We start from the raw sequence: 26490 nt of genomic DNA on the forward strand, positions 1-26490 counted from the left end.
AGCAAGAACATGAATTAACTTTGTTGAAGAAGCTTGTCAGAATGAACACGCAACAGTGTCCTGATTTACAGTCCAATTCCCTCTTCCTTGCCACTCCAGTATGCCCTGCTCTGTGAAAGGAAAGGGGCAGAGATCAAACGGGTCCCTCCTTATGCTGTTTGCAGAAAGCTCCATTTCTAATGTGGAAAAGAGGCCACCTTGAGGGACCATGGACACTGGTGGACTAATCTCTCTGCAGGAGACTGGAAACACAGGACTTCAGATAATTGTCACCCCCTCCTATATCAGCCTCCTCTACAATTCTCAGTCTCTGCAGGTGAAAGGACGTAGCAAAGCAATGCCAGGTTTCTGCACTGAATCAACTCCAGCCTGGCTGGTTAAGCTTGCTAAGGATGGCAGCAACAGTTACTACAGCAGCTGAAACCTGCTCACAAAGTGAGACGGTCTGAGACCAGTTCTCTGCAGAGAAGTGCTGGGGAGTCCTGTAAAGAGCAGGATTCTCGTGGAGAGAGCAGAACTATCAGACAAATTAGTAGATATGGAAAGTCAGCCTCACCAGCATGCGCTGGAGAGCCCTTTCCTAGTTTCTTCCCTAGAAGCCTTCTACCCAGTATCCTGCAAGGGGACAGGACGGAGAAAAGAGCTTAACACAGACTTCCTAGCTATTCTTGTCCTTTTTCCCTCCATTTACTGGCCAGGGGAAAGAGCTAGGGGAGAGATTTTATTTCTGGGCATATAATTGTGAGATCATAGTTCGGACAGGGTTGGGAATGCTCTGTCTTGAGGGCTGCAGTTACTTGAATAGATGTGGTATGATCCGACTGTGCTACAGGGAGAGAGAACTGAGCCTGCAGCAACCAAACCCAGAAGTTTATTCCTCTATAAAATGTCTCTTTATTAAAATACAATACTTTCTAATAACTACAATACAGCATCAAGAGCAGCACATAGAGCAAATGTCCCACGTGGGAGCTGTCTGGGAACACTTGCCAGCGACTCTTCAATAACAGCAGCGATAATCATGCTACCAATGTCTTTAAAGCCAACAGTCCTCACCTATAGAGCTGGGCATCTCAGGCTGTAACAGGCTGCAATTAATCGGGTTAGCTGCTTAATACACAATAGCCCAATGTTTGCTGCTGAGCTCCACCAAGCCCTGTCCTTTTGTTATCTTTCCTAATCCATATCCTTTCCCATGACGCTGCTAGACAGTTATTATCCAATATTATCCAATAATAAAGAGGTTGGGCTGTGCCCCAGCTATGTCCCCTCTGCTTCGAGAAGTGCATCAGACTTACCTGGCTCAGTCCCTTTTGCTGTGCCATGCCTTCCAGCAGCTCACCCTAACACCACCCACTTGATCAGGATTGGAGAAAGGAGGGGAAAAAAAACCAGCTAGATATTCAAGTCTCTTTAGGGAGCAATCCATCGCCACCACAGATTTAAACCCTCCAGGAAAAAAGAGCCTGAAGTCCAAAACAGCAGAATTGAAGGCTTAGTTGGTTTAGCCTTCTGCAGGAGACACCCTGTTCCAAGCACCTTGTAAGAGACTTGGAGACAGGCTCCAGAACTGGTAAAGGACTTGGGCTAAGAGCAGCTCTACACTTCCGTAAGGCTGAGGTGGAAGGGAGCTGAAAGGAAGGAAGGAATTACAGTTTGGGGAAGGAATCCTCCTCACCCCAAGAGGACGATTCATCCTTACCTGATCAACCAGTCTGGGCCCTGTCTCTGCTCTTAATAGCATTGCTCGAGAGCTGGCTGAGCCAACAAGGTTTTATCCCTAACTCAAATCAAGGCTTCACTGTAAGCACCATTACCAGGATTTAAACAAGTGATTTTTCTAGACTAGCCCTTTCTCCAGGGAAGCACAGCAGACAGGCTCCCTGTCACACCCCTTAGGGTGCCTGTGCTCAGTCTCCCAAGGCAGCTCAGGCACGAGCAGGAAAGGGCTGACAAAGCAGCCTGAGGAGCTTTTACAGTTGGGAAAGGGATGAGAGCTTGTGTAGGCAAACCCTTACACACCCACCACCTCCGAGAGAACAGAGATCTCTAAGCACAGATAAGGCCAGCAGTTCAAGCACCGACTGCTGCACTGAATTTAACCACTGGCACTCACCCACAGGAGGTGGCAATCAGTTTTGCAGCCAAGTGTGTAAGCTGCTATTCTTCAGAAGACTGCCAACAGCTCGATGCCTCTGGAAGCCCTCTCTCTGCCATCAGCCCCACTCCACCTGGAGACGCAGATCCACCCTCTGTGCTCCTATCCGTCCTGACAGGGAAACGCCTCGCCATGCCAGCCTTGTTTCCAGATGAGCTCTCCGTGTTCAGTAGGCCCAGACAACGAGAACCCATCTGTCTGGGAGCCCTAGCAGTATGGCATTTAGGCTTGCAAGCTCCTCCTTCAACTTTCTCCTTTTAGAGACTTCAGAGGTGCCTGTCCTGGCTAGTCCCTTACCCTGGGAGAAAAAAACACAGCCAGATGAAGGGCTGATCCCTGCCACATCTCCACACTCTTTGAACTGGCCCATTTTTAATTTCTAGTTCAGGTCCCAGTGTTTAAGACTGTGTTTTTCAGAGACAGAATGAATTTTTTCTTGTCCATGAGGCGTGGAAAGAGACTGCTGTAGGCTTTTTTAGCTGATGTGCTGCTTGCAATGAGCACAAGGCTCTGGAAAGAGGCTAGTGACATTTGATTATCACTTAGATCAGGAGAAAGAGGGAAAGCAACTTTCAAAGGCAAGGCTGACACTGTTACAAACACCATCAGAAATGACCTTCACACACAGCTAGCTCTCCCTGCTGCCAAGAACCATCCTCTCAGCCACTGTCATCTGAATCACCAGTACACCCGGGGCAGTGCAGCTTTACATCAGCCACTGCTGCTCCAAAACACAGGGGATTTTCACCAGGCTGGGGAAAAGGGTGTGCAGTGGTTCCTGCCGTAGGTGTGTTGCAAAGCCTGTACTGACCTCCCAGCTCAAGTAGGCTTGATTTTTTATATCATGACGCAAAGCATGGGTCAGCTTCCCATCCACACCAGGCCAGCGGACACAGGTAAGCTGAATAAGCCACTATCCCTGTGGGAGGTTTTTACCCAGCAAAACAAACAGGCTGGCAGCTCCAGTGTTCAGCTCTGCCACTCAGAGTGCTTTGCGGAAGGAGAACCACCTTCAGCACCACATGGCTAAAACCAAATAAAGAAAGATGAAGAAAAGGCCCAGATTATAGCAGGACAGAGAGTCCACATCTGTCCATTGGCATTCAGGCAGGAAAAGTTCAGGAGACCACAAAACACCAGCCAAGACCAGTCTTTAGGATCTAGGCTCTCCAAGTATCAACAAAAGACCAACCCGTGTTTAACTCACAGCCCTGCTTTTGGAGGAGGGGACAGCAGTGATGTGAGGACATGGGAGAAGCCAGCTTGATAAATCTTGGCAGTACATGATCCATCCTTATCCTGGAATCTGCAGCAAGAGCTTTCCTCTGTTCCCTGCATCACATGGCTGTTTGATAAATTGTCTTTCCTAATAAATCTATCACTCATTGTACACATACGAATCTGTTGCTCTAAGTAGCCACTGAGGTGCTGTCAGGGTCATTAAATATCATTATCTGGGGCAGCTGTTCCCCAGCGTGCTGACGCAGGAATCAATCAGGCTAAAGCATGAATTTCCCCTACACTTCTGCAAACACTGCCTTTGTCCCTCTCCATCAAGCGATGAAAAAGAGAAACAGTTCTGCCTTTACGCCAAGGTTTAGCAATCCTCATACTGGAAGGAGCCGGCTAAAGGGAAACCAGTGGCAGATCAGGCAGGCGTCAGGTTGTCACAGAGACAGGATGAGGTCTGACTGATGTCTTTATCAGGAAAGAGGAGGCAGGGTGATTGGAAACAGGCCAGTGAGCTGAGCAGAGATTACTTTACTTTTTTTTTTTTTTTTTATAAAAACCCCACAACTTCCTTTAATACCCCTTAATGAGATAACCTCTTTCTCTGAAGAACATGGGAGCTTTCAAACCTTTCATGTGCTCAGACAACAAAAGGGAAAAACAGACATTCAGGATTTTCACACCATCCGAGGTCAGGATTTGTTAACTCAAGCTGTTCAGCATCTGAGACTTGAGGGCTTAAAATCCAACCTCATTTTCCTGGGTGACAACTGCTTAACCCCATCTCAGATATTCTCTAGAACACAGAATCTCTATTCCTCTGCAGTGACTGCCAGCCACTTCCAAACAGGATCACAGGCCTTTGAACTCACAGAAAAGGGATGATACCCAACTGAAGTCAGGTCAAGCATATGTGTGCGGTGGGAAATAGTCCAAGAAGCAGCTTTTCTTCCTATTCCAGGTCAGTGATAGGTATAAACAGAACTAATTCTGTGCTTGAATGGTCTGGACCCATGTACCAGGAGGATGTTAACCTGCAGAAAAGCTGCTGGTGCTGTTACACCTTCTCTGTTAGCTCTGAATATCAGTTACCCTGTCCAGATTACACAAAACAAGACAAACCTCAACATAAGCCTCCATAACACACACACACCTCTCTCAGCCTTTAAGGGCATGTACACATACAAGTCAGATGCGAGGCAGCTGCACCTTTGGATGACAAAAGCACTGGGGGGTGGGGGAGGGGAAGTAGTGATGTCTTATTTCCCTTAAGGGAATTATCTGTCTTCCCAGAAGTTCTTGGCAATAAGATTTTGGAGAGAACTCACAAGAGCGGAGCTTCCCAAGGACAACACACATTGGTTTGGGGGTTTCCAATGCAGCACATCCTACGCTAAAGCAAGGCCCAGGAAAAAGAAAATGCAAACAGATGATAAAACTAAAACTAAGGGCAGAAAGTCTGTCAGAATTGCCTTTTGTTCTCAGATCAAAACAAAAGATTCTTCAAAGTCTGTTGTACACATGCTGGGAAAATGAGAAACTTCCTGCTGAACAGCAACTGGTGGGTATCACAGTTAGCCCCCACACAGGAGACTCTTCCAAATCCCTTCTGCCTCTCATGCAAACCAGATTAAAACTTCATCTACCAGCTCACGTCTGATTGAGAACAATTTGTTTTGTTTTAACCAGAAATTCCATCCTAGAACAAAAATCCTTTTCCTCAAAGATTTATCAGGCCCAGACAAGCCTCCTCAAAGAGGTTGTTTTGACAAGCATTTGCTTCTGAACAAGAATATCTTGCCAAAGAGATGCATCAGTAGCGTGACTCAGGTTCCATCTACGGTAAAGAGATGGCCAAGACTCTGCCAAGACTCACCTATCCATCTCATGAGGGACGTCATGATCTGAAGATACTTGGTCTTCTGCACATTGAAGAAGGTGAAAGGACCCAGGAGGAGAGTGAATGCTGCCTGGAAGGACAACAAAACCACACGTTAGGTTAAAAAAACAGAAATTCTGCTAGTAAGATGAATTTATCAGTAAAGCAAAGCTCGCCTTGAAAGTTTACGTCCAGACATGTCTGTTTGTCATGGAGCTTTCTTTGTTGCTTAATTTTACAGCTAAGCTGGCTGAGACACAGGGGGTCAAGCAAGCTGCTTGGTATCAGAGAACATGCCTCGGGCAGAAGTAGACCACAGGATCCTCTTGGCTCTCAGCCGCTTGCTATCACTGCTACAGCACTCCTTTACTGACACATTTCTGTAAAAGCTCTCAGTGCAGCCTTTTGGAACATTAAATATTAAACCGTGGCCTCTTTGTCCGGGTACATGCTCAGTTTAGGTCTGAATAGCAATAGCCGTGACCCGTCTGCTCACATTAACATTGATGGGGTAGCTTCGGCGTGTCCCAGGCTCAACAGCAATGGAGCCAGGTCTGCCTGGAACGTTTTTTCCCCAGGCTTTAAGTTGCTTGTTTTACAGCTGGAAGCTATAGCATAACAGTTAAGCTGTTGACTTGGAAGCTGAAAACCTGCGCAAAGTGAGGAAGAAAAATAATCAAAGAGATAGTCAGAAGAAAGAACTTCAGTCAGTGTGGAAATTAAAGGTACTGTCAATGAAGACAGATCTTTCTTCACTGGCTTCTTAGATGTATAGTAAGAGACCAGTGTTTCTTAGCAAATTAAACTGGGGTATGCTGCAGTACCAGTCTGTGGCATCTCTTTCAGCTGGGTTGCAAAATATATCCAACAAAGCTGGAAATTAGGACTATACAGCTTCCCATGCGAGTTTCTTCTAGCACTCTCCTAGGGCACACAAGGCAACCATGCTGTCAGCCCACGTCCAGAGGAGCGGTGTCCTGTGCAGCACCCATCACCTCTGCCCAGGCGCCAAGTGGCACTTGAGCCCTACCTACCCCAGACAGAAGAGAAAGTCTTTACTGCAGGAAGACAACACCCCTTGACTGAGGTCTGAACATGAACTGAGAGAAGCTACTTGTGACAGGGAGACAAAACAGGTGTTAGAGAAGAGAGCCCTGCCATGGGATGGCACAGGCTAGCGATATACTAAACAGGTCCAAAAGCTGTAAGCACGCAGTATCTAGAAAGCCACAGCACACTCGGTACAGATTTGTTGAGCATCCCTTTGGGATTTTTAAAGACTAATATTCAACATTAATATTTACACATTGCTCTTTTCCATGACTTCTTAAAGCAGTTTGAAAAAAGGTGTCCCCAGAAGGAAAGAACTGGGACTCAAAAGGGCAGGCTGTGGAACCTCAAGGTCTCTGTCGACCCCAACAGAGTCAGTGACAGAACAGAATCCAAGCTATTTTAAGACTAGTACAACCCCAAGAAACCTTTTTTGAGACACTTTCTGAATATCTGCAAGGCAAATTGGAAACGCCTTGCATCACAAGTATTCTCAGACAACCAAAGTAAACCCAGAAGGGGACCAAAGGAGAGAACCCTTGGTTTCACACATCGCTCGGTGAAGACATATTCTGATCCAAGGCCATCATTTACACCATCTTGGTTTTATTGCTAAAAAAGAAAAAAAAAAAAAAGAAGAAAGGGACAGAACGCATGCACAGAATTCAGATTTGTGAAGCAATTGAGGATCCTTGGAGGAAACGCTGAAATCACACAGAATACTACAACACAGGCATAACTGGCAAGACCAAGAGCTAAAACAGCCTTAACGGTTAAGACACTTCCAGTTTTAACGCAGAAGCAAACCAGCCAGTTACAAGTCTCTTTTTACTCTTCTCCCTCTTGCTCCTTTCTTCTAATCAGGACCTTAACTCCACTCTCCTGTCACCCTCTCCTGCCCTCTACAGACTGCCATTTTGTCCTAGGATAGTGCACAAACCCCAAAGGACTAAAGGAACTTTGGACTAAAGAGTGATGTAGGTCAAGGACCCAGATCAAACCAAAGTAGACACCAACTCTCTTACTGGAAATTATTCTCAAGTTTGTGACTAATCTCTTTCAACCTCCTCTCCCAACACACACACTGCTCAACATAGCCTCCCTTCAAATCATGTTAATAGCTCATGCGTCAGAAAGAGCTGAAACAAAGAGAGACAGACGAAGGATGGTGATAATTAAGGAACAGGTGTCTTCTGCAAATTGGAACGTACCAGAACCAATTGGCAAAACAGGACCTCAAACCACGGCAAGGATTGACACAAGATCACCAAGTACCAAAGCAGCTGGGTCCGAAACCTAGATTTGTCTTAAGCACCGAGGAAAGAGCTGTGTTAATATGGATTTGAGGCTCAGTTGCTGAAAAGCATCAAAAGCATCATTAGGTGCTGGAAGAACCTGGGTCTCCTACGTGCTCCCCAACATCCGCTAATGAAGCAGAAAGAAGTCTTCTGGATGTTACACTCCGCTTTCTGAAGTTATTCTCCAGTGCTTAAGGCATCTTAAACAACTAAATCCATTGGGTGACTCTTTCAACTCTCCTCCTCCTCTGTGGGCTTTACTGCTCAACTCATGGGGAAGAGATACAAGTCATTGTGCCTGAATGGTCAGATTCCCCTCCCATCCTTTAAGATGATCAGTGTTTTCTGTTCTTAACAAGATCCTGGAGCTGGTCCAAAGGAACCAAGTGAGAGATGAATTCAAATGCAATAGAAATGTATTACCTTTTCCACTTGATGCCCATTAGTGATCCAAGATAGATATCCATAGATCAATACAAACAATGCTAAGGCCTGCAATGAGATGAGGTTGCCCTGCTTTGCAGGGGTTTGTGCCAATCACTTTTAGGAAGGGAAGCCACAGCACACACTGGACTGCTTGAAAGGATAAAGGCAGGGCAGAAGAGGACATTAAACAGCCAGATTAACGTCACTTTCAAGTAAAATTGTGTACAGCTCTACAAGATTGAGCAGAGGTCAGGAAAGAGGGGCCAGCTCCTCACCAATAGCCAGGACATGAGGGGCAAAGACTCAGTCCCTGGATTACAGCTAATCTCATCATCAACCCTCCAAAGAGTCCCAAGGCCAGGAATTCTATTTAAAAACACATCCCCAAAAGGATGAGAAGAGACCACAATGCTTAGAAGGAGTATGTCTACTTTCTCTACCTCGCTGTGCCAGACACCTAAATGCTCTTCCGACCCATTAAGTTAATTAGCTTCATAACTTCTCCCTAAGGAAAAAGTAAGCCCAAATAAGCACCTCAGACATACACCCAGACTTTCCACCTGATATTTTCCAAGCTCAAGTCTCCCCCAGAGGGATATAATTTACAAAGTGCTTCATTACACATGTAATTCAAACAATCTAAAACCTACATAGGAAACTGCACCAGTCAGCTCTGCCAGAAATCAAATATGCAGAGCTCCAGCACATCAAAAAGCTCTCCCAAGTTTTCCAGTTCACCTCTTGAGCTAGCCGAGATGTTTTCCAGGAGTTTATCATTCTCTTCCTAAGCCTCAGCAAATTAACCCAAGGCAGAATGAGCATAGTCTACTTTGATTAGGGATTTTTCTACTAGTGAAGTGGTTTCCTACTAGAAACAAGCAGGTATACGTGGCTGATTCATTGCTAAACTTAAACAAGGTAAGGGAATCCTCCCTTCGGCTAAAAAGGAGGATCAGATCTATTAAATGCTGTTTATATTCACAGGATGGCAGAGAGAAACCTTTACTGTGTTTTTGCACAGGACTGGCTATTAACAGTGGTTCCCTAATTTCTCTCCAAGCTCCTCCATTAAATGGAAAAGGCCAGACAAGTCACTAAGCTTGCTGCAGAGGGTACATGAAACCCACACACAGCAAATAAATGCAACAGATGCAAAATTCTTTATTTTTCCATCCTTTCTCTTGCTGAAAAACAGCATGAAGATCCAGCACATTATTGACCAAAAAAAAAAAAAGTGTTTTTCTTGCTTTTACTGACATTTCCAGTCAGAAAATTAGAAGCCAGCTACTGTAGAGGAAAGAAAAGCAACCTGTCACCCTAAATCACACTCTTCCCTGCAGGCTAGTAGGAGCCACAAGCAGCACACCAGCTTGCTCAGTCCCTGGGAGGGTCTTCAAATCCATTCTTCCCACCAAGCCAAGCCACAACAGTACAGGCACCAAGGTTTGGGAGCTTCTCTGAGCCGGCAACTGAGCTGATACCACTTTCCCAGCCTCTGCACCTGTCAGCTCTTAGTATTTCAAAGTGAAAAACAGGCTGGTCAACTCCAGTCTTCCTGCCACAGGGAAAAATAACTAGGGCTTACCATTGCCTGGAATATATTTTCATATATATTTATATATTTCTAAAAGTATATTTTATTAAAGCTCTTATGTTAAAACTAGGTTACATAACCTTGTTTATTGGGTTATCTTAAAAAAGCAAAAGTAAGACCAAGCGTTAATAGGACATCTGGCTGGTTTTATCAGCTTAGTTTCAGCCAAGAGGACCACCAAGAGAGCTCTCAACCACTAAGTGATGGCCAGCTAATGCCAAGAGTCTTTCAGACCATACAAACATGCTTCAAGCCAGTCAGAGGGCTGTATTAACCAAACGGGTTCTTTATTGACCTGAAGGGTCCATCTATCACTCTGAACCAGTACAGTTCAATAGCTTTCATCTGCTTCCCAGCATGCAGCTTTTACAGAAAAAGCCAATACAGCTCAGGAAGCACAATTAGCATCCCAAACATAGCTGATTCATGTATTAGATGCAGTAGTTACAGCATTATGGCTACTGCCTGCATACATTTGCAAGAGGACCATCTGAAAACCAGCTTCATTCATAACTGTCATCAGAACTTGCTTGTTTTCATGCTCTACAAACTCATCTGTAAGAATTGCATCTGTCTTTGGTGCTTGCTGAGTAGTGAATTAAAAGCAGTAGCTACTGCTTCTGGTTGATTCAGAGCTAGGAAACTTTCAGACAGGTAGAATAGAAGCAGGGTATTTACCTGAGCAAAGTGAGACCAGGAAGATTAACCTTGTTAAATGCAGCAAATATACCAGGAGCAGAGCAAAAAGAGTTTGAGAATTTTTGAATAAATGCATTTGTGTGGCACATGGCTATCATACCTATGTGAAGCTAACAAGTCTCAGATATCAGGGGATACTGATAACTGAGGATCCCTCAGTTTTAATATGAAGATGGTAAAGAGGTGTTGTAGTGTTCTCTCCTTAAATATGTCCTTTTGGGCTGAGGCCCCAGCCACCCTTCCTTTTCCTTGCCTCCTCCTCCCAGCCTTCCTCACCCTCATTCAAAACCAGAACTTACCCCAAATCAAATCCTTTCTTGGAGGCTCTTGCTTCCTCTTGACAGAAGTGCCAACATCTCAGACAAACTTCATTTTAGGGTAGTATCAACTCCACCTCTGCAGATATTGATGTTTAGATTTCACAACTGTTGAGCAGTAGTACCTCTCTCCCACAAGACAGAGTACAGCAAATAACCCTACTCTAATGGGGAGCAAGCTGACATTTAAAAAGAAAGTTACTGGTTTAACAAAATGGATCACTCTCCTTCGTAGACTTTGACACCTTGGCTGGAAAGCTGAGAGTTAAGTGCTTTATACAGGACTATGGGCACGAAGCATTCCCACAGCAAAGCAAGATACTGACAGGAAGATGCAAGCTCTACTGAATGAGCACCTCCCAGAGGAAGCTTTGTTTGATTCAGTGCTCAGACACAAGGAAAGTCTCCTTGAGCACGGGAGGAAAAAGCAGACATTTCATACATGCTGTCAGGAGTGGCAATTCTGACGCCCATTCTGCTTCTGCAAGATGTCCCTGAGCTCAGAGCTATTTCACAATCCAGAGGAGCACTAGAAGGGACAGACAAAACAATCCAACAAAACCGGACTGTGCAAGTACAGAGATCAAACAAGATGTTAGGAGAACCAAGGACTGGCTGCTCTGTTCCCATCTCAGGTAGTCTCCTCTAAAGTGTGTCTAAAGAGACATCTAGGGGAAAAAAACCCAAAACAAACCAAAAGAAAAAGCAAAACTTGATTTACTGCCATTGACACAGGTCAGAGGTTTTATCCCTGGTTGGAAGCTTGAACCAGACCTATTGTCTTCAGTAGAGTAGTTTCTTATGAATTGGTGTTCCTATTCAAATCCTCTGGGAATTTTTAGGGCTGACTTTAGAGAGAAATATTAAATGCAAGGTGCTTTCCCCACTCCCGTTTGGGGCTCCTAAATAAAGAGCGAGCTTTATAACATTTCAGAGCTACTTGCAGCTCCACCAACACCTACCCGCAGCCCCTCTGCACCCACTTCAACTTGCGGCAACTGCTATGCTACCCAGCGGTGGGCACCAGTCACTCACACCAGGGCTTCAGTGCTTTTCAGCTAAAACACATCAAGGGAAAAGGGTCTCAAGTGCAACGCGGTGCCCCCTCTGCTATATCTCTCCTCCCCTTCGCTAGGGTGACAAGGCCATGTTTCTCTCCTGCATGAGCTCATATCTCAAGCTAGAGAGCCAGATGGCACATCAGTGAGGGCGGTGATCCAAGCTTTCGTTGGTAAAGCTTTACCCCTTGCAGTGGACAGTACAAATATAAATACATGAAAGGAGTCTGATTGTTCAGGAAGGAGCTTTTTAGAGAGCTGGAAAAAAAAAAAAATAAAGCTGAAGATCCACAGCCTCTCAAGGTTGGAGGCAGGGCTGCAGCAGGGGCTATGCTGATAGGCAGCAAGTTATCAGCCAACAAGTGATTATGAAGCTCTTAGTTAGTTGAAAAGAGATAAACCAGCCACAGGACAAGGATTGCTCAAAGAAGTTGAGAAGCAAGAGGGATTTTAACCTCCAGATCCCCTGTAGAGCCAGGAAGTCACAACGGAGGGAGGATGCAACTGCCAGACATCCCACAAGGAATATTTATAGATAAAGAAACAAGGGCAGTTACGCTTTGAGTACAGCAGGCATCTGCTGCCACAGCAGCTCCGGTAATTAACGTGCTGCTCTCTGGACACCTGGCAGAGGTTTATAGTCATAACTCACATGAAGCGTATTGCTGGCACCAAGGAGCCCTCACCCACCTTTCTCCCCAGTACCTTAAGGCAGGGAGGAGGTATCCTCCAAGAACTAAGACTTCAGCTGCTGCTAGGCCAGTTTTTGCCAGCAAAGCAAGTGGCATTTCACCCACTTGCACCCATGGTACCCTTTAAGCTGGATGCTGCCTCTCATGGTTCCTATGTCACAGTACTCCCAGCACTTCCTCCAAAATGGAAGACCTTCTGCAAGAGATGAAAAGAAGCGCCTGTATCCCAAAAGCTACTGACTTTAGTGGATCTGAATATGATCAAGAGATTTTCAAAGGCTCTAGTCCAGCATCAGCTTTTGATTTTAACTGCCCATCCAGCAAACAAGTGTACTTACATCCCAGTGGATGTCCTTGCAAGCTATGATCTTGCTGAGCATCCAACACACCAGGGACCAACCGGCAACTGAGCAGCCTTTACATGCAGCTCTGGGACATCAAGGCAGAAGCAGCACATGGACAGCAAGGCAGTACCAGAGGGTGCTGCTCTCCTCTCCCCATCCTGACTCAGGGCTGCAGTCCGTTTCTGGAGCTGGCCCACCTCTGAGCACCAGGAACTTTCCACTTTGGAGAGAACATCCTGGAAAACCAGTTCTTCCTCCTCTTAAAGTGAAGAAATCCAGGCACAAAGTGTTTTCAGAAAGTCATTTGGTGCAAGGATTGCAGTCCCTGGCACACCTGGGGTGTGCAGGATCACAGCCAGCGGCAAGCTTGCACTCTCCAGGGTAAATACACTTCCATTATCATTTTTCACAAGAAAAAGATGGAGGCTAGCAATAACCCCGAGGTGACGGGCATCTAATTTTTCATCATTGGAGTATTTATGGCACAGCCATTTGCAGCATCTTGTAATCACTTTACCGCCTCCTTGACCCCTGTCTCCCCCTTATTCCGCATCTCCTAATTGCATCTGAACAAGCAGGAGGAAAGCAGCAAAGTGGATAGATGCAGGAGAGCTGAATGGTTGGTTTGTGATACTTGGAAGGACAGCAGAGAAGTTGCAGAGCCAGGTCTGGCTGTACCCCCTACCACCAGCTTGCTTTGACCTCCCACAGGCTAAGAAACAGGAGCCTTCCTCCTTTCTGACACTGGGTAACCTTGAGGAGTCGTCCCCCGCCTCCCCAATTTATTAGTACGGTATGAGAGATTAATGAGTTCCCTCCAACAAAGTGTGAAGGCATAATCATTATACACAGACACTGCCCAGAATCCCTGCATATATTCATAGCCTCTCCTGGCAGGGTATTGGCAACTACAACAATATTTATATTGACTACAAAAGCCCCTGGGTTAGACAGCATAAAGTGAGGTAGACATGGACCAGGATGACATGGATGCACAGAGGGCCCTGCAAACATATCAAGCTACAAACTGCCAGGGTTAGGAGGTACTTGGGTTCAGCAAGGATGACTGTTCCTGAAGGCCACTAACCTCTTGTCTGCCACAACACAAACAGTGCTTCCACCACTAAGCCATTATTTTTCCTCATTACTTTTTCCCCTACAAACTTCTCAGCTGAGTTTCACATGACTCTTCAGCTGCCTGGAAGATGTAGTTTCACGGACACCTTTATCCCCCCCTTCACTGTGTCAGGCAGGAGTTGCCTGAAAGGAAAGGAAACGTCCCACACTTTGTAACTACTTTGCAGCAGCACAAAAGCAAGAGATAAAGCCTTGTTGCCTGGGGCTAGAGGGGAGTCTGCTTGGTCCCAGCCTCCTCCTTTGCCTTCCCTGTACAGTGCACACCAAACTGGTGCAACAGGCTTCAGAGATCAGCTCTGCCTGAGAGCATTATACCGACTTCAACTTACAAGATAAATCCCAGCTGCATTATTTGTATTTATAGTCCTGCTTACAGAAGCATGAGACACGTGTGGGATTTGCTGATGTAGTCCAAAAATCTACATTTTTGGACAAGAGCATCAGTGATCTCACCCAGACATAAAGCGCAATTTAGGAGGATGTTAAGGAGTTGCAGACTTATTTAGAAGTATAAAGAGATACCAGTCTGTCCAGAGCTCTTTCCCTCCACAGCCTCTGGTAATGTTCAGAGTGGCATAACTGCACAGTTCTGCAGCCCTGGTGCTTTCTACCTGTATATTAAGGAATTAATGATAATTTCAGGGGAGAAGAGATCAAGACTGCTGTCTTACTCGATGAGAACACTGATGCGAATCAGGCAGGCAGCAAGGTCAGACCTCTGTTTAAAAACAAAACTGGTGTTAAAACACTGAACAAAATACTGGAAAATATGCTGCTGAAAAAAAGGCTTGTACTGCATCTCCCAGGAATGTGCTTAGCTGACTTAACAGGTCTTCTCCAATTCTGTTTCTATGATGCTGTTACTACCACTGCATAAAATAACACTGCTCAGGGGAAATGCATTTACTACTTATTTTCTACAAGTGTTCCAAAAATGAAAGATCTGTGAGTCTGCTGGAACAGTCTAGTCCAAGAAAGGAATTTTAAAAGGCCCTTTTTAAACCCTTACAACTTGGTGTAGTGAGCGAGTGATCACAAACAGATACCGGTTCTGACACCTGCCCTGCTTGGGAGAGATTGGTCTCCAATATCAAGAGAGAATAGTGTCAGCTTTGGTGCCTTGCTGCCCAAATGAGCTTACTCCAAAGGACAGCTTTATTTAGGAAAGGCAGCAGCGTGCCCTCTCAGCCTTGCCAGGGTGGCTCTGTTGGGCGGCAGGAGCTGTAGTTTGAGCCCAAATAAACACCATGGTGAGTTCATAACTGCAGGAAGTGCATGAAAGCAAACAGAGATATACCTAGAGCCTCTATGCCCAATTTGTTTAGCTGGCTTGCTTCCAAGGTTCGTGCCCACTATCCATCATCACATAAGACAAACCAAGCACTAAAGTATGCAGGACATTCTTCTATGGGGAAGCCAAGTCCATCTGAGCTCACCAGTGGCCTCTGCCCATCAGATCAGCCACCTTGCTTCTCTTAAGGGCTGGTAGCACCTGCAGTACATCTGGCCAGGCATACAACCAGCAGCACAGCACCCTTCCCTTCAAAACAGCCCTTGCCAGCTAGAGGTGGCCGAGGGGAATGATTGGCCCTTTGGAAAAGCTCAGCATCCAAGTGACAGTGTAACCCAAGCTCCACTTAAGGAAAAAAACACTTCTCATTGTGAACAGACAGCTCTGTCCAGAAAACACATTCCAGTCCCCTGCACTATCGATTTTCCAGTGAAAAGAGACAGGCTAATCCTTTAAAGTTAGTTGCTTCAGTCTGTGGTCTTGCAGTTGCTTCACTATTGTACCAAAGGCTGACTCTCCTACCCCGCCGTAGCAGCAGGGAGGCTTGCCTTCTGGCTGATGTTTCTTTTACTCAAAACGCAATCAGTTACAAAGGAAAGCAAGAAAAATCACACACCAGAAGCTGAACTCCAGCTCTTAAGTCACTAGTACAACAAGTTTATATTCCACTTTCACAACACTGCACTCGTCAGCTTCTCCTTCTGCCAGGTCAGGAAAAACCTCTTATTCACAAGGCCAGTTATTATCTGAAGTCCCCTTTGCATTAGGAAACACAAGGGCTGTGGGAAACTCCGAAAAAGCTAGTTTATCTGTCACAGGCATATGACAAGTGAGCAATCAAAAGAATTTATTGACAAGCCCAAAGAAGAAGAATGGCCCAGGATGAAGGAGGCAGGATTTATGCCATATTAACAAGGCTGTGTGCCAATTTCAACCTTATTAGTTTCACAATAAAAAAAGCTGAGAATTGCCTTCCCGTCCCACATCCAGACACCATTTATTTTAAACGAACTTGGCTCCTGTCCTTCTTCAACCACTTCAGAGTAAAGCAGCAACTTAACTGACCTTACTTTTTGGAAGCTGACTAGATGAGAGGCATGAGAAGACTCAAATCAGCCCGAGACTGGGCTTTTAGCCAAGCAAAGCTGTATTTCAGAGGCACCTGTAACAAACAGTTAGGGCTACTGATATTTATGCTTAATGCAGTACTAATACCTCTCCTGCGACAGCAATGGCTCAAATCTCAGGTGCCTGTACATACAGAAATGGCGTAATATTCTGGACCCTTGAGAGGCTTTTCCCATAACTGCATAACTGCACATATATATAGGTTTTCATAACTGCATCTATGCACAGAAGTAGCAGCCACCTTTTTTGTACGTTTGTTTCTATTTCTGTATCAGTATCATAATAAAACACATCAGAGCATTTGTGGTAAGGAACATAATGCAAAGTCTTTGGCAAGAAGGTCTTACCATGAATAACTTCTTACAGGATACTCAGGGTGACATGCTAATAGTGCCCCAGTCCTGCTGCATCCTTACTGTAAGCTGGGGTAACCTGGAACATAACAACGCTACAGTTTAAGCAATTTATTTAAACAAGATGATGGCTTCACACCAGCAGGGTAAACTTCCATCAGTTTTCCTGCCTTTCCCCCAGCTCACCCTGGGAGCCCAGGGCAAGCACCCCAAACTGTTTTGATTGATATGCTGTGAAATCAGCCCTCCCTGCTCCAGACACCTGCCACTGAAGCAGCTACCTTCCCCACTGCTGGTTCTCAAGGTCTCTAGACACTGAGACCTGTAAGAATAAATATCCAGGAGACAGCAGCTGTGACCCATTTATTACCGGATGCTGCTGCAGGGCACAGCTGAGGAAGGCAGGGCAGAGGAAAAGCACTTGCTGCAGAGGGAACAAGCAGAGCAAATCCAGGTGTCCTTGGAAGAAGCACTCTGCTTGCAGCACTGCTCCAGCTCTGTTTCTCCAGCTCCCAGTTGGCAAGAGACAGTTTAGATCAAGCATGGATGTTCAAGTATTGCCATGAGGGCTCCCCTCGTATCACTGCCGGGAGGCAAAAAAACCACAAAGGCAGCCCACAGAGGCCAGAAGGCAACCATGGACAGAGAGGCCACAAGAGCCTCATGCACTGAACAAGTCAATAAAACTGAACTAGTGCAGGCAAATATATCTGGAAAGATCCGTTTTGACAATAAAAATCACAGATACTTTCACCCAGAGCAGGGGGTGCGCACACACATGCGGCACGGTCTGGAAGGAGAAATGCCTAGGAGGGAAGCAGAGCACGTACACTAGCAGCACAAAGCATGGCACTCCAGCCTACAGCTGAAGAGGACCAGGAAGGCAGCAGTGCACCGAGGCAGACGGGATCTACATCAACACTTATCAGTTCAGCCTTTGCATTTGCCGATTAAGTTCTGCTGGCACTGAGCAATTGTACATGTCCTCAGACTACCTCCTCACCCCCCTGCACAGACTCCTGCAGCTGCAGCCCAGCCCCGCTCTGGTCACTGGGTATTCTGATCAGAGCATCAGGCTGGGGTGACATTGTCCCCTCCTGAAGAGGGACGGTAAGCGCCTGCAAGCCCGCTCATTTTATTCACCGCACAAGCACGTTTCCAACTGGGATAATCTCCATTAAACCATCTGCGCTCCCATCTTCACTCGGCCTGCACCCGCTGGGCTGCCTGCGATACTGCAGCATCTGTGAACCGGCAAAAGCGGATGCCGCGTCCCTTTCCCAATCACCTAAAAAACCAACAGAGACTCAGACAGAACAGATGCACCTGGTAGCTTTGACACGCTACTGAGCCAGGCTACCAGGAGTACCTGTGCCAGTGCCTCTTCTGAAAGGCATACGGCTCCCCCTGAGAACTTAAGCCATTTCCTTTCCATCATGGGAAGACACCATACCCCAAATTGCCAGAAGAGGAGGGCTGAAAAGGGAGTAGAGGTTTTAGTTACAACGGCTGCCCTGGTGCAGAAGAGAAGTGCCATTTGCCAGGTCATGAATGCATTTTGGATCAGACACTCTGAATTGCTGCTGATCCCCAGGATTTAATCTCTTATTTATCTCAGTATCTGCTTTCTAGAAACAGGGACTATTATGTCACATTCCCACGTCACTGGAACATAAAGACAAGAAAGTGTTATGATGAGAGATCTGAAACTTAAATCCACTGCTCCTTCCCCACAGCCTACACAGAAGATGCCCAGCTGACCTTACAGAAAGCATGATAAAGCGACTGCATTGGAGTGTGAATTCAGTGCGGACAGAACTCGACCCTGTCCTTAGCATTGCCATCGAGACAGCCAAGGGACTCAGGAGTCACTTCAGCTGTCGAGAACATGACAGCATTGTGACAGATCTGAAGCAAAGATAGAAAGCCATCGATCTGCTTTAACTGTAATCAGTGCTTGCCTTCAACAAGGTCGCTGGGCCATCTAACACATGCCTTTCTTCCAGCCGATTTGCCCTGCGTGGTCTTGCCCTCACAGGCGTGGAACAGCACGGCAAGGCTCGCCTTTTAAACCTCCCAGGATTCTTACAGCCCCAGAAAGGAGGCAAATATTAGCAGCAAGTGATGGGACAGGAGCAAAAGCTATTTCAGTATTTTCTGCACTTGCCTTATTTATTTTGCAAGCTTTTATTTTCCAAAGCAATTTACAAACAAGAAGCAAGATAACCATTTGTTCAGACAAAGGTTAATAGGGGCCTAGTGGTCTCTGAAGACTCTGCAGTCACGCTTAGGTGTGAAATTTTGGAGTAGCAATAAAGATGCTGCACAGACAAGCAAGTCTCAAGAGAAGGATTTAATCTGTCTAAATATTCTCATTATGTACATAGTTTTCAGCTTCCATTCACAGCGATCAGAGCAGAGACAGCTTCCAGAGGCCTTTTTTGGACAATAAACCGTGAAATAGGATTTTTACATCAGTCATTATTCCTTTCTCCACCCCCAGCTCCAAGAGTCAATGTTTGAAATGGTTTTTGTTGAAAAGAAGACATTGTGTTGGGAGAGAAAGAGTCGACAGGAGGAAGGCAGCACAGATCTTTGGCAGACTGGTGGTACTTGGCACAAGACAGCTCCCATTGGCACCATTTTCCCAGAAAACCTCAAATAGATTATTTCTCCTGGTAGTCCAAAAAAGGCTTTCTGTGGAGTCATGCACACAGTAAGAAATATAAGACTACGTCCGGAGACCTGCTTCACTGGAGCAGGCAAGAAGAGGTTCCAGTTGCATCCACCCATCTTGTTCCTAAAAGTCACTTAAACCTAAATACAGTACTAGGATGAGATGAGAAAACTAGAGGCCGGCATCTAGGACAAAAGGGCTGATCCAAAAACTCAGCTGCTTTCTTTTGGGATCGCAGTGTCCATCTGTCCCCTTGCCACAGGGGAACTTAGCCTGCAAAAAGAGACCTTGTTTGTCCACTGAAACGTGGAACCTGAATTATTCCAACAAGCAAGAATTCAAAAAAGAAAAGAAGTCAAGAAAACAGAGCAAGTTCTCTATGGGTATGATCCCCTGGGACCAAAAGAATAGCTATGCTCTTGATGCATCTCACCCCTCCTCACTTTTGTGTTGCCTTTTCCCCTTCAGACAGGCAGGTTTCAGCTTTTCTTGCATGTTCAAGACTCCACTTCTATACACAAGAAGCTCGGACAAAATTTGTAGTGTTTTGCTATTAAATTTTTTGCTTGAAGTCAAGCAACTTCCTATCCCTTCCCTCCCACACCCAGGTTTCTCTCAGAAAATTTAAGAGCTTTAACTACTGGTCACTAGCTGTCCATGTTGCAAACAGGACTGCAGGGGAAAAATATTAACCAGCAGAGTCTCTTTAGAGGCAGCCCAAACTTGAAGACTGTGTCAGTGCTGTGGGTCTGAATGTTTTATAAATTATTACATCTCTTATCGCTCTCTAGGGAAGTCATCATCATTTTTGTTTTCTGCAGAATAAAAACACACAGGTCAAGCAGAGAGTGAGGCCAGGAGAGCTGGAGGTAGAACAAGTCCCAGTTTACTCCCATACTCATCCAGGTAGAAGTATTAGAGACCTTAACAAAAACCTGCAACTCAGAGGTCACTGACACCCAGCAGTCTCCTGAACACAGTGATAGTAGGACACACCCCCCCTTCCAGTAACCCACCACAGACTGGTACATTCTCCCACAAAGAACAATCCTTCCCTACTTCTAAGGGGCAGCAGTGAAAAGCACTGAAACTCTCACCTCAATTACTGAGCAGGGAAGGATTAACCACTACCAAAGACTTTGCAGATATTTATTCTCCAAATCCACAAGAGGAGACAAGCAGAGGGAAAAGCTCCTCTGAGAGTTATGTACACAGACGGCAAGTCTAATGCTTACACAGTCTTAATTTTTTAATTTTTCAAGTCCTAACAACAATTATCTTCATGAATTATAGACATAATATCTGAGAGATGCAGGCAGTAATTAATGCATGTCTGCCTTTTCTGACTAGCTCCTTCTGCTGGGTCAGGGAGAGTTACTGAAATTCAGGAAGGAAATCTTCAATCTTCTGGAAGTTTTAAAGAAACAGACCAAGACACAATTTAATAAAGCAATAATATTTCTCTTAAATAATTAACTAGGTTTTGACATTCACCAATATTTCTGAGGCCCAGCTCTTACTTTTGCTATAACGCTGGAACAAGTGCACTCAGGGATGTGATCCACTGCAGGTCGCAAGCGTACTAAACTGCAAAATTGCTTCAAATAGCCTTTACCCCTGGATTTCTCTGCACACACACAGCTACCTTCACTCTTTTTCCTTAAAAGTCTCACCGAGACCCTTAACAGAAGCCATGCTATGCAGCACTTCCATACCTCCCTATTCACATTTTGCCCTGCTGACATCTGTCTCCAGGTACAAGCGCTCAACTCCTCCCAAGCTCAAGAGAAGCAGTGTTTATCATCCTTTGGGAAAAACCTTGCTTTCACAGCAGAACCACAGCACAGTAATAGATGCAATAGACAATCCTAAACTAGACAGAAAGCTATTACTAAAGCAGCATATAGCACTGGATGTTGTTTAAGTGGGCTGTTTCCATCATCTCTCAAAAAACAGATTCTCCTGCAGCATAAACAATGTTATTCACATAAAGAATGCACTCAAGAGAGCTTAATATACTCGAGTATATTGACAACAATTACCTTCAAAGCAACAACTACTTAGCCAGCCACTAAAAAAAACCCTCCACCCTTTGGCATGGACATATCACCTGCTTAAGCAATATATAACTACACAACAAGAAGAACAGAACCCTACTTAAACTCAGAATCATAAGGATTATTCTGATGGCCACCAAACCAAAATACAGCCATGTTACCAAGAAGAGAGAGGGGGTATTTGGCCAAAAAGTTCAGACTGAACCGAAAGCTTCACACCTCTCTTGCTCACTTGAACCACATCATCTCTACAGGAAAAAGTCCCTACCCAGTAGAAATAAAGTTTAAATGGAAATAATGGTCATCCCAGTTTCAGAAACTCACCAGATACAGTCTGTAAGCATCAATTCGTCGAATTGGCCCCCAGCACTTGTCCGTATCGTTATACTTTGTGCCATCTCCAACACTGCAAGAATGGTTGCCAGTGGCACTGCTGGGAAAGGAGGGAGAAACAAAAGACAGTAATTAACTCCTAGCAGATGTCATCCCCTCTCCTGCATTCAAGAAAGAGAAATGGTCAGAGACCTGAAGTGTTCATTCCTCCCCTCCCTCCCTGAACACTGCCCCCCCCTTATATTTTCTGGGCTGTGTAACACAGCAAGTCACTGAGTACCATATCTTTAAAGGCAAATTCTTGAATTGTCTGCAGTTATTTACAAGTTGGTCATTTGGTCATCAAGCTAGCAAGTTTGGGTCATATATACATCACTGAGGTTTTCCATTTCCAAGTCAAGAGTCCAAATCCAGCCCAGCACAGTTTCAATCAAACAAATCTCTTTCATTATCTGCTTCTTTGAGCAAGGAACCGGTTTCAGTCCAGAGCTAAGTCCGTGTATGTCACCACTCACTGGTCACAGACTTGGTAAGCATCACACATCTCAGCTCTTACCAGAGACAGAGAAGCTAAAACATTGCACAGGGCATAGCAATCAAACTACTGAGCAACAAGTCCCACTCTGCAAGGTGCTGAAGCTGGAAGTACTTCACACTTGAGGAGTCATCTGAAATCAGGTCAGCTACTTTTCAGGCAGGCAGCAGGCACTCGGATGGGGAATATAAAACAACTTCATCTTCCCACCCACAAACAATGAGCTGTCCTTGAATCATTTCTCCACTCCATTCTTCAGAAAGTAGAGCTGATCCCAGACTTATCACCCCATCAAATCCAAAAGCCTGCTCTCTTCTCTGCAAGTACACAACCCCATAGCAGTAAAGACACTTACCAGGTCACTTGCATGAGAGAGACCGGTACAGCTGCTGCATAGATTGCCAGGTCTCCGTAGAGGTAGATAATTATGCAGAAATAGAAGAGGTTGACACCCACTGCAGGAAAAGAAAATATTGTACAGAGACAGCAGAGTACACAGGGACTTTTGAACTATGCACTTCAAATACACAAAGCTTTTTTAAGGTCTTAGAAATAAATCACCATTTGCCTCCATAGTTCAATTCTTTCTGCAGGAAACTCCACCCAAGGGTCACACCATCAGCTTAGGGAACTTAGCCACAGCACAGCAACTGAAAGGACAGCGGACGCCTCAGAGCTCAACTCTGCCTCCTTCAATACCTGACACGAGGCCCTCTAGTTCAAGCCCATCCTCCAGTTGCTGGTCAAGACCAACAGGTCTCACATAAGTCATCTGCCAGATGAAGCTGTCAACTTGTAGCAGCCACAGGCAAACATCTAGCTGATGCTCACAGACTTGGTGGGAGCACAGCTTGACAAACAGTGAAATGAAGAGAGAAGATGCTTTTAGTCCTCTGCCAATTCCAAACCCTTTGCTTGCAAACCTGCAGGCCTTTCACGTTAGGGATTTGGCGCTGCAGAGCTCAGGTTCCACAGGGCTGAAATGGAGCTGCTTTGGGAGATTTCCTCACCATCAGCAACCTGAGCCAAGGTTCAAACCTGCAAAGCTTTAAAAGTCTGTTTCTGCAGCCCTCTTAATACCCCTACTGCCACAGTGTACACTGTTCCTGCCCCATACTGTTTTCTTGGGTAGTTTTTTTTTCCTTTTTTATTTTTAAAGCTTGCCTTGCTTTCACCTACAAGACTAAAAAAAAGTCTTAGACAAGTTAATTGGGTGCACAGAACAGCCTTACTGGGGCACAACAAGACACTGCTGTGGAGGGCTAAAATCTGCAGGGATAAAGAAATGCTTGATAAGACACCAGGATTCTTTTCTTCCAAGCAAGTTAGTATAAATCTTACCAAGGAAAAACAAACTGGAACTTATTTTAGTTCAGACACCGGTGAGCTACAAAAAAAGCCTCAGATTTGTTTCATTTAGGAAACTGACACTGAAGGAAAACAGCTCAAGGAACCTGCCCATACTTTCAAGTTGTGATGCCACCTAATGCTTAATCCTAATGCAGCTTGGGCAAATCAAGTCACCTCTCCAAGCCTCGCATGTGACAACTATCAAACAAGGACAGCATTACTGCAGGAATGCGGACTAATATTTCTACAGTGCTTGCATGCCCCAAAGTTTTACCATATTTTGCCATCATACTGCCCCTTGATCTCCGAATGTCAGGAAACATTAACAAGCATCCTCCTTCATTTAAATAAATTATTCAATACGCTGAGCCTCCTTAACATAAAACATTCCTAAAAAAACAGCTGCACTGGGAAAGCAGCACGAAAACTTCCCTGCTTCTGTAAAGCGGGACGCTAAGCCAGTACTCTAAAGCTGTTCCTGGTTTGTCTAAACAGACAAATGGAGATCTTACAGAAATTGTCAGATCACTTCATATAGTTCTCCCCTTGTCTTCTTCCTCTGTGAAAGATTTAAGATGGCTTCACAGTTGAGGAGTCTCTGCATTGTTCTGAAGATGGCAACAAACTACCTACCAGTTTTCTCCAATTTCGCATTAAAAAGGGTTGAAGGTTGTAACAAATATCTCACATAGGACAGAAGCTGCAAGACACACTAAGCACAGGACTACACAGACTCAGATATAGATTCTGTTTTGGGAGTTGCTACTGATCCCCCACCCCCCAAAAAATAAGGCTAACATGACCAGCTAAGCCACAGCAGCACCACCAAGTACCCACCCACCAGCACACACTGTATCCCCGTTCCAGTGCTGACTTCTCTGTCTGTGGGAAGTCCAGGTGACACTCCTCTCCCAAACTCATCCTCTCGAAGACAGGAAGACTTTAGCATCAGTTCTTTTATAAACTGCTGCTGACCCTCCCTGATCAATATTCTCATTACTGGACACAAAGCAAGGAAAAAAAAAAAATCAATTACTTCCTGTGGGGAAACAGCATGATAGATGTGCCTAGAATCCATTATTGCAATAAATGACTGCTTGGTCCCAGAAGAAAGCACCCAACTTTGCAAATTAAAAAAAAAAAAAAAAAAAAAAAAAATTAAAAAACCCCAGGTTCTTCAGAGCCAGCTCTTTTGAAAGAGCACACAGGCCCTTCACAGCCTAAACCTAAGTCAGCTCCCTTTAAGAAAGCAGACAGTCTGAAATTGAGATTTATCCCCAGCTTACCTCCCAGGACTGCAGATTCAACTCCTGTCAGATTGTTGAAAATAAAAATCAGTCAAGAGAAAGGAGCAGAGAACTCGCTAGAAATCAGAGGCTTTGAGGTCTATTGCAAAGCTTTCACCAGCCTTCCCTCTGAAGGCTGTAAAGCCCTCAGACACCTTGCATTTGGATCCATGCTTTGTATACCATGAGCAAAAACCCACCCAGACATTTGCTAGCTGTGAAACTGCAGAGGTTGGTGCTTGGAGCTGGAACTTCCCAAGTGTGGCCCAGTTTCTCAGCACTAGGCAGCAGCAACTGGTCACTGAGCAACTGCCCTTATTGAAGGCCTTTCTGTGCAACCATCAGAAGGAAGCACTTCAGCAAGTATCTACAGAGGGAGATACTTAACTTGTCTGCCCTCTGCAACCGCTCAGCGGACCGGAGGGTGTCTCTGAACTAGGACTCAGGAACAGTATAGGGATGGAGCCTCATTGCTGAGCACAGAGGAATGGAAAGCAGCAAATGAGTTACAGCTGCCCTAGACCCTTTGCTGGGTATACCTCATCTCATGTGGAAGGCACAAGTTGTTTCAAGCTACAGTCGAGCTATTCCAGCTGCCTTCGTGCAAAGGGATTCATCCCTTCGCATTGGGCTGAGCAGGTCCTGGGGATGATTCCTAACACAGAAATCAGATATCTCTGGCTAAAGCAACATTAAGAAGAGGGATTAAGATTTAGAGTACTAAGCAGTTTATATCACTTTGCTAGAAGTGTACCTCAGTGTCTGAGGGGAGAGAGGACGTGTATTTCCAGCACCCTCTACTGGCTGAGCAGCAGCCAGCATCAAGGCAGAGAGGTCTTGGAAGGCAACTTTCCAACGCCTGGCTGGCTTTGGGGCGTCGTTACCATCTCCCCCGGTGAGGCACATGCAAAGCAGGGGCCTTCTGGAGCTTCCTTATGGGGGCACTCCGCCTCCTGCGATCCCCCAGCCCTCCTGCAGCTGAACCCGCAGCAATACCACTAAGCCCTGTTATATGGTGCTTGCTCTCAAAGCAATTTCCAAACATTACTCCCCAGAGGATGATCGAGCGACAGGGAAGTGTTCACGGTGTTTTACAGATGGCAAATCATACAAGCAAGAAAACTTGCCTAATGTTAGAGCAACCCAGTGCTACAGGCAAGACTAGGAACAAGACATTTCTGAGTCTCCAACCCACACTCAAGTCACCTCTCCTCTGACCAGGAAAGTGGCAGCCTGATCCAAGGTGGACTATTTTGATAGTCCTAAGTGATGTAAATCTACAAAGGCCCAGAAGAGGCAAGCTTTTTCAACTGGACTTTAAAATCAGAAATAATATAGTTCAAAGAATCTTCACTGCTTAAGCCCAGCTGTCCTTCAGAGGCAACAGTCTTACACTGGCATAAAGCTGATGTAATGTAGTGGAAAAAACCAGCCCATCGTGTCTTTGTAAGGTGGCCAGTGAACAAGAGAAAATGTCACTTTCCTCAAGAAATGGGGCCTGACAGGCTCAAAACTGCACAACCATGGTGTCTGATGATTTTCTGGCTCTGCACAGCATTTCAAATATACCGTTTTACAAGTTTCAGAATACCTAACAT

General features: G+C 45.4%; 1 protein-coding gene across 9 annotated transcripts in view; it reads right to left on the minus strand.

The window, feature by feature from the left end:
- TMEM104 (transmembrane protein 104) overlaps window positions 1–26490 on the minus strand; it is a 42919-nt gene that overhangs the window by 8821 nt on the left and 7608 nt on the right. For 6 of the 9 annotated variants that reach the window (XM_030013060.2, XM_041123421.1, XM_030013061.2 and 3 more), the window contains exons 7-9: window positions 22612–22711; window positions 21713–21821; window positions 5265–5358 (exon numbers count right to left, since the gene is read on the minus strand). In XM_030013060.2, coding sequence (XP_029868920.1) covers window positions 5265–5358; window positions 21713–21821; window positions 22612–22711 — 303 coding nt within the window. Of the gene's footprint in view, window positions 1–5264; window positions 5359–21712; window positions 21822–22611; window positions 22712–22955; window positions 23107–26490 lie in introns of all 9 variants that reach the window. The other 3 variants (XM_041123425.1, XM_041123424.1, XM_041123423.1) reach the window with 2 other exon arrangements.

This window comes from Aquila chrysaetos, chromosome 5, assembly GCF_900496995.4.
Source record: "Aquila chrysaetos chrysaetos chromosome 5, bAquChr1.4, whole genome shotgun sequence".
NCBI lineage: Eukaryota > Metazoa > Chordata > Aves > Accipitriformes > Accipitridae > Aquila > Aquila chrysaetos.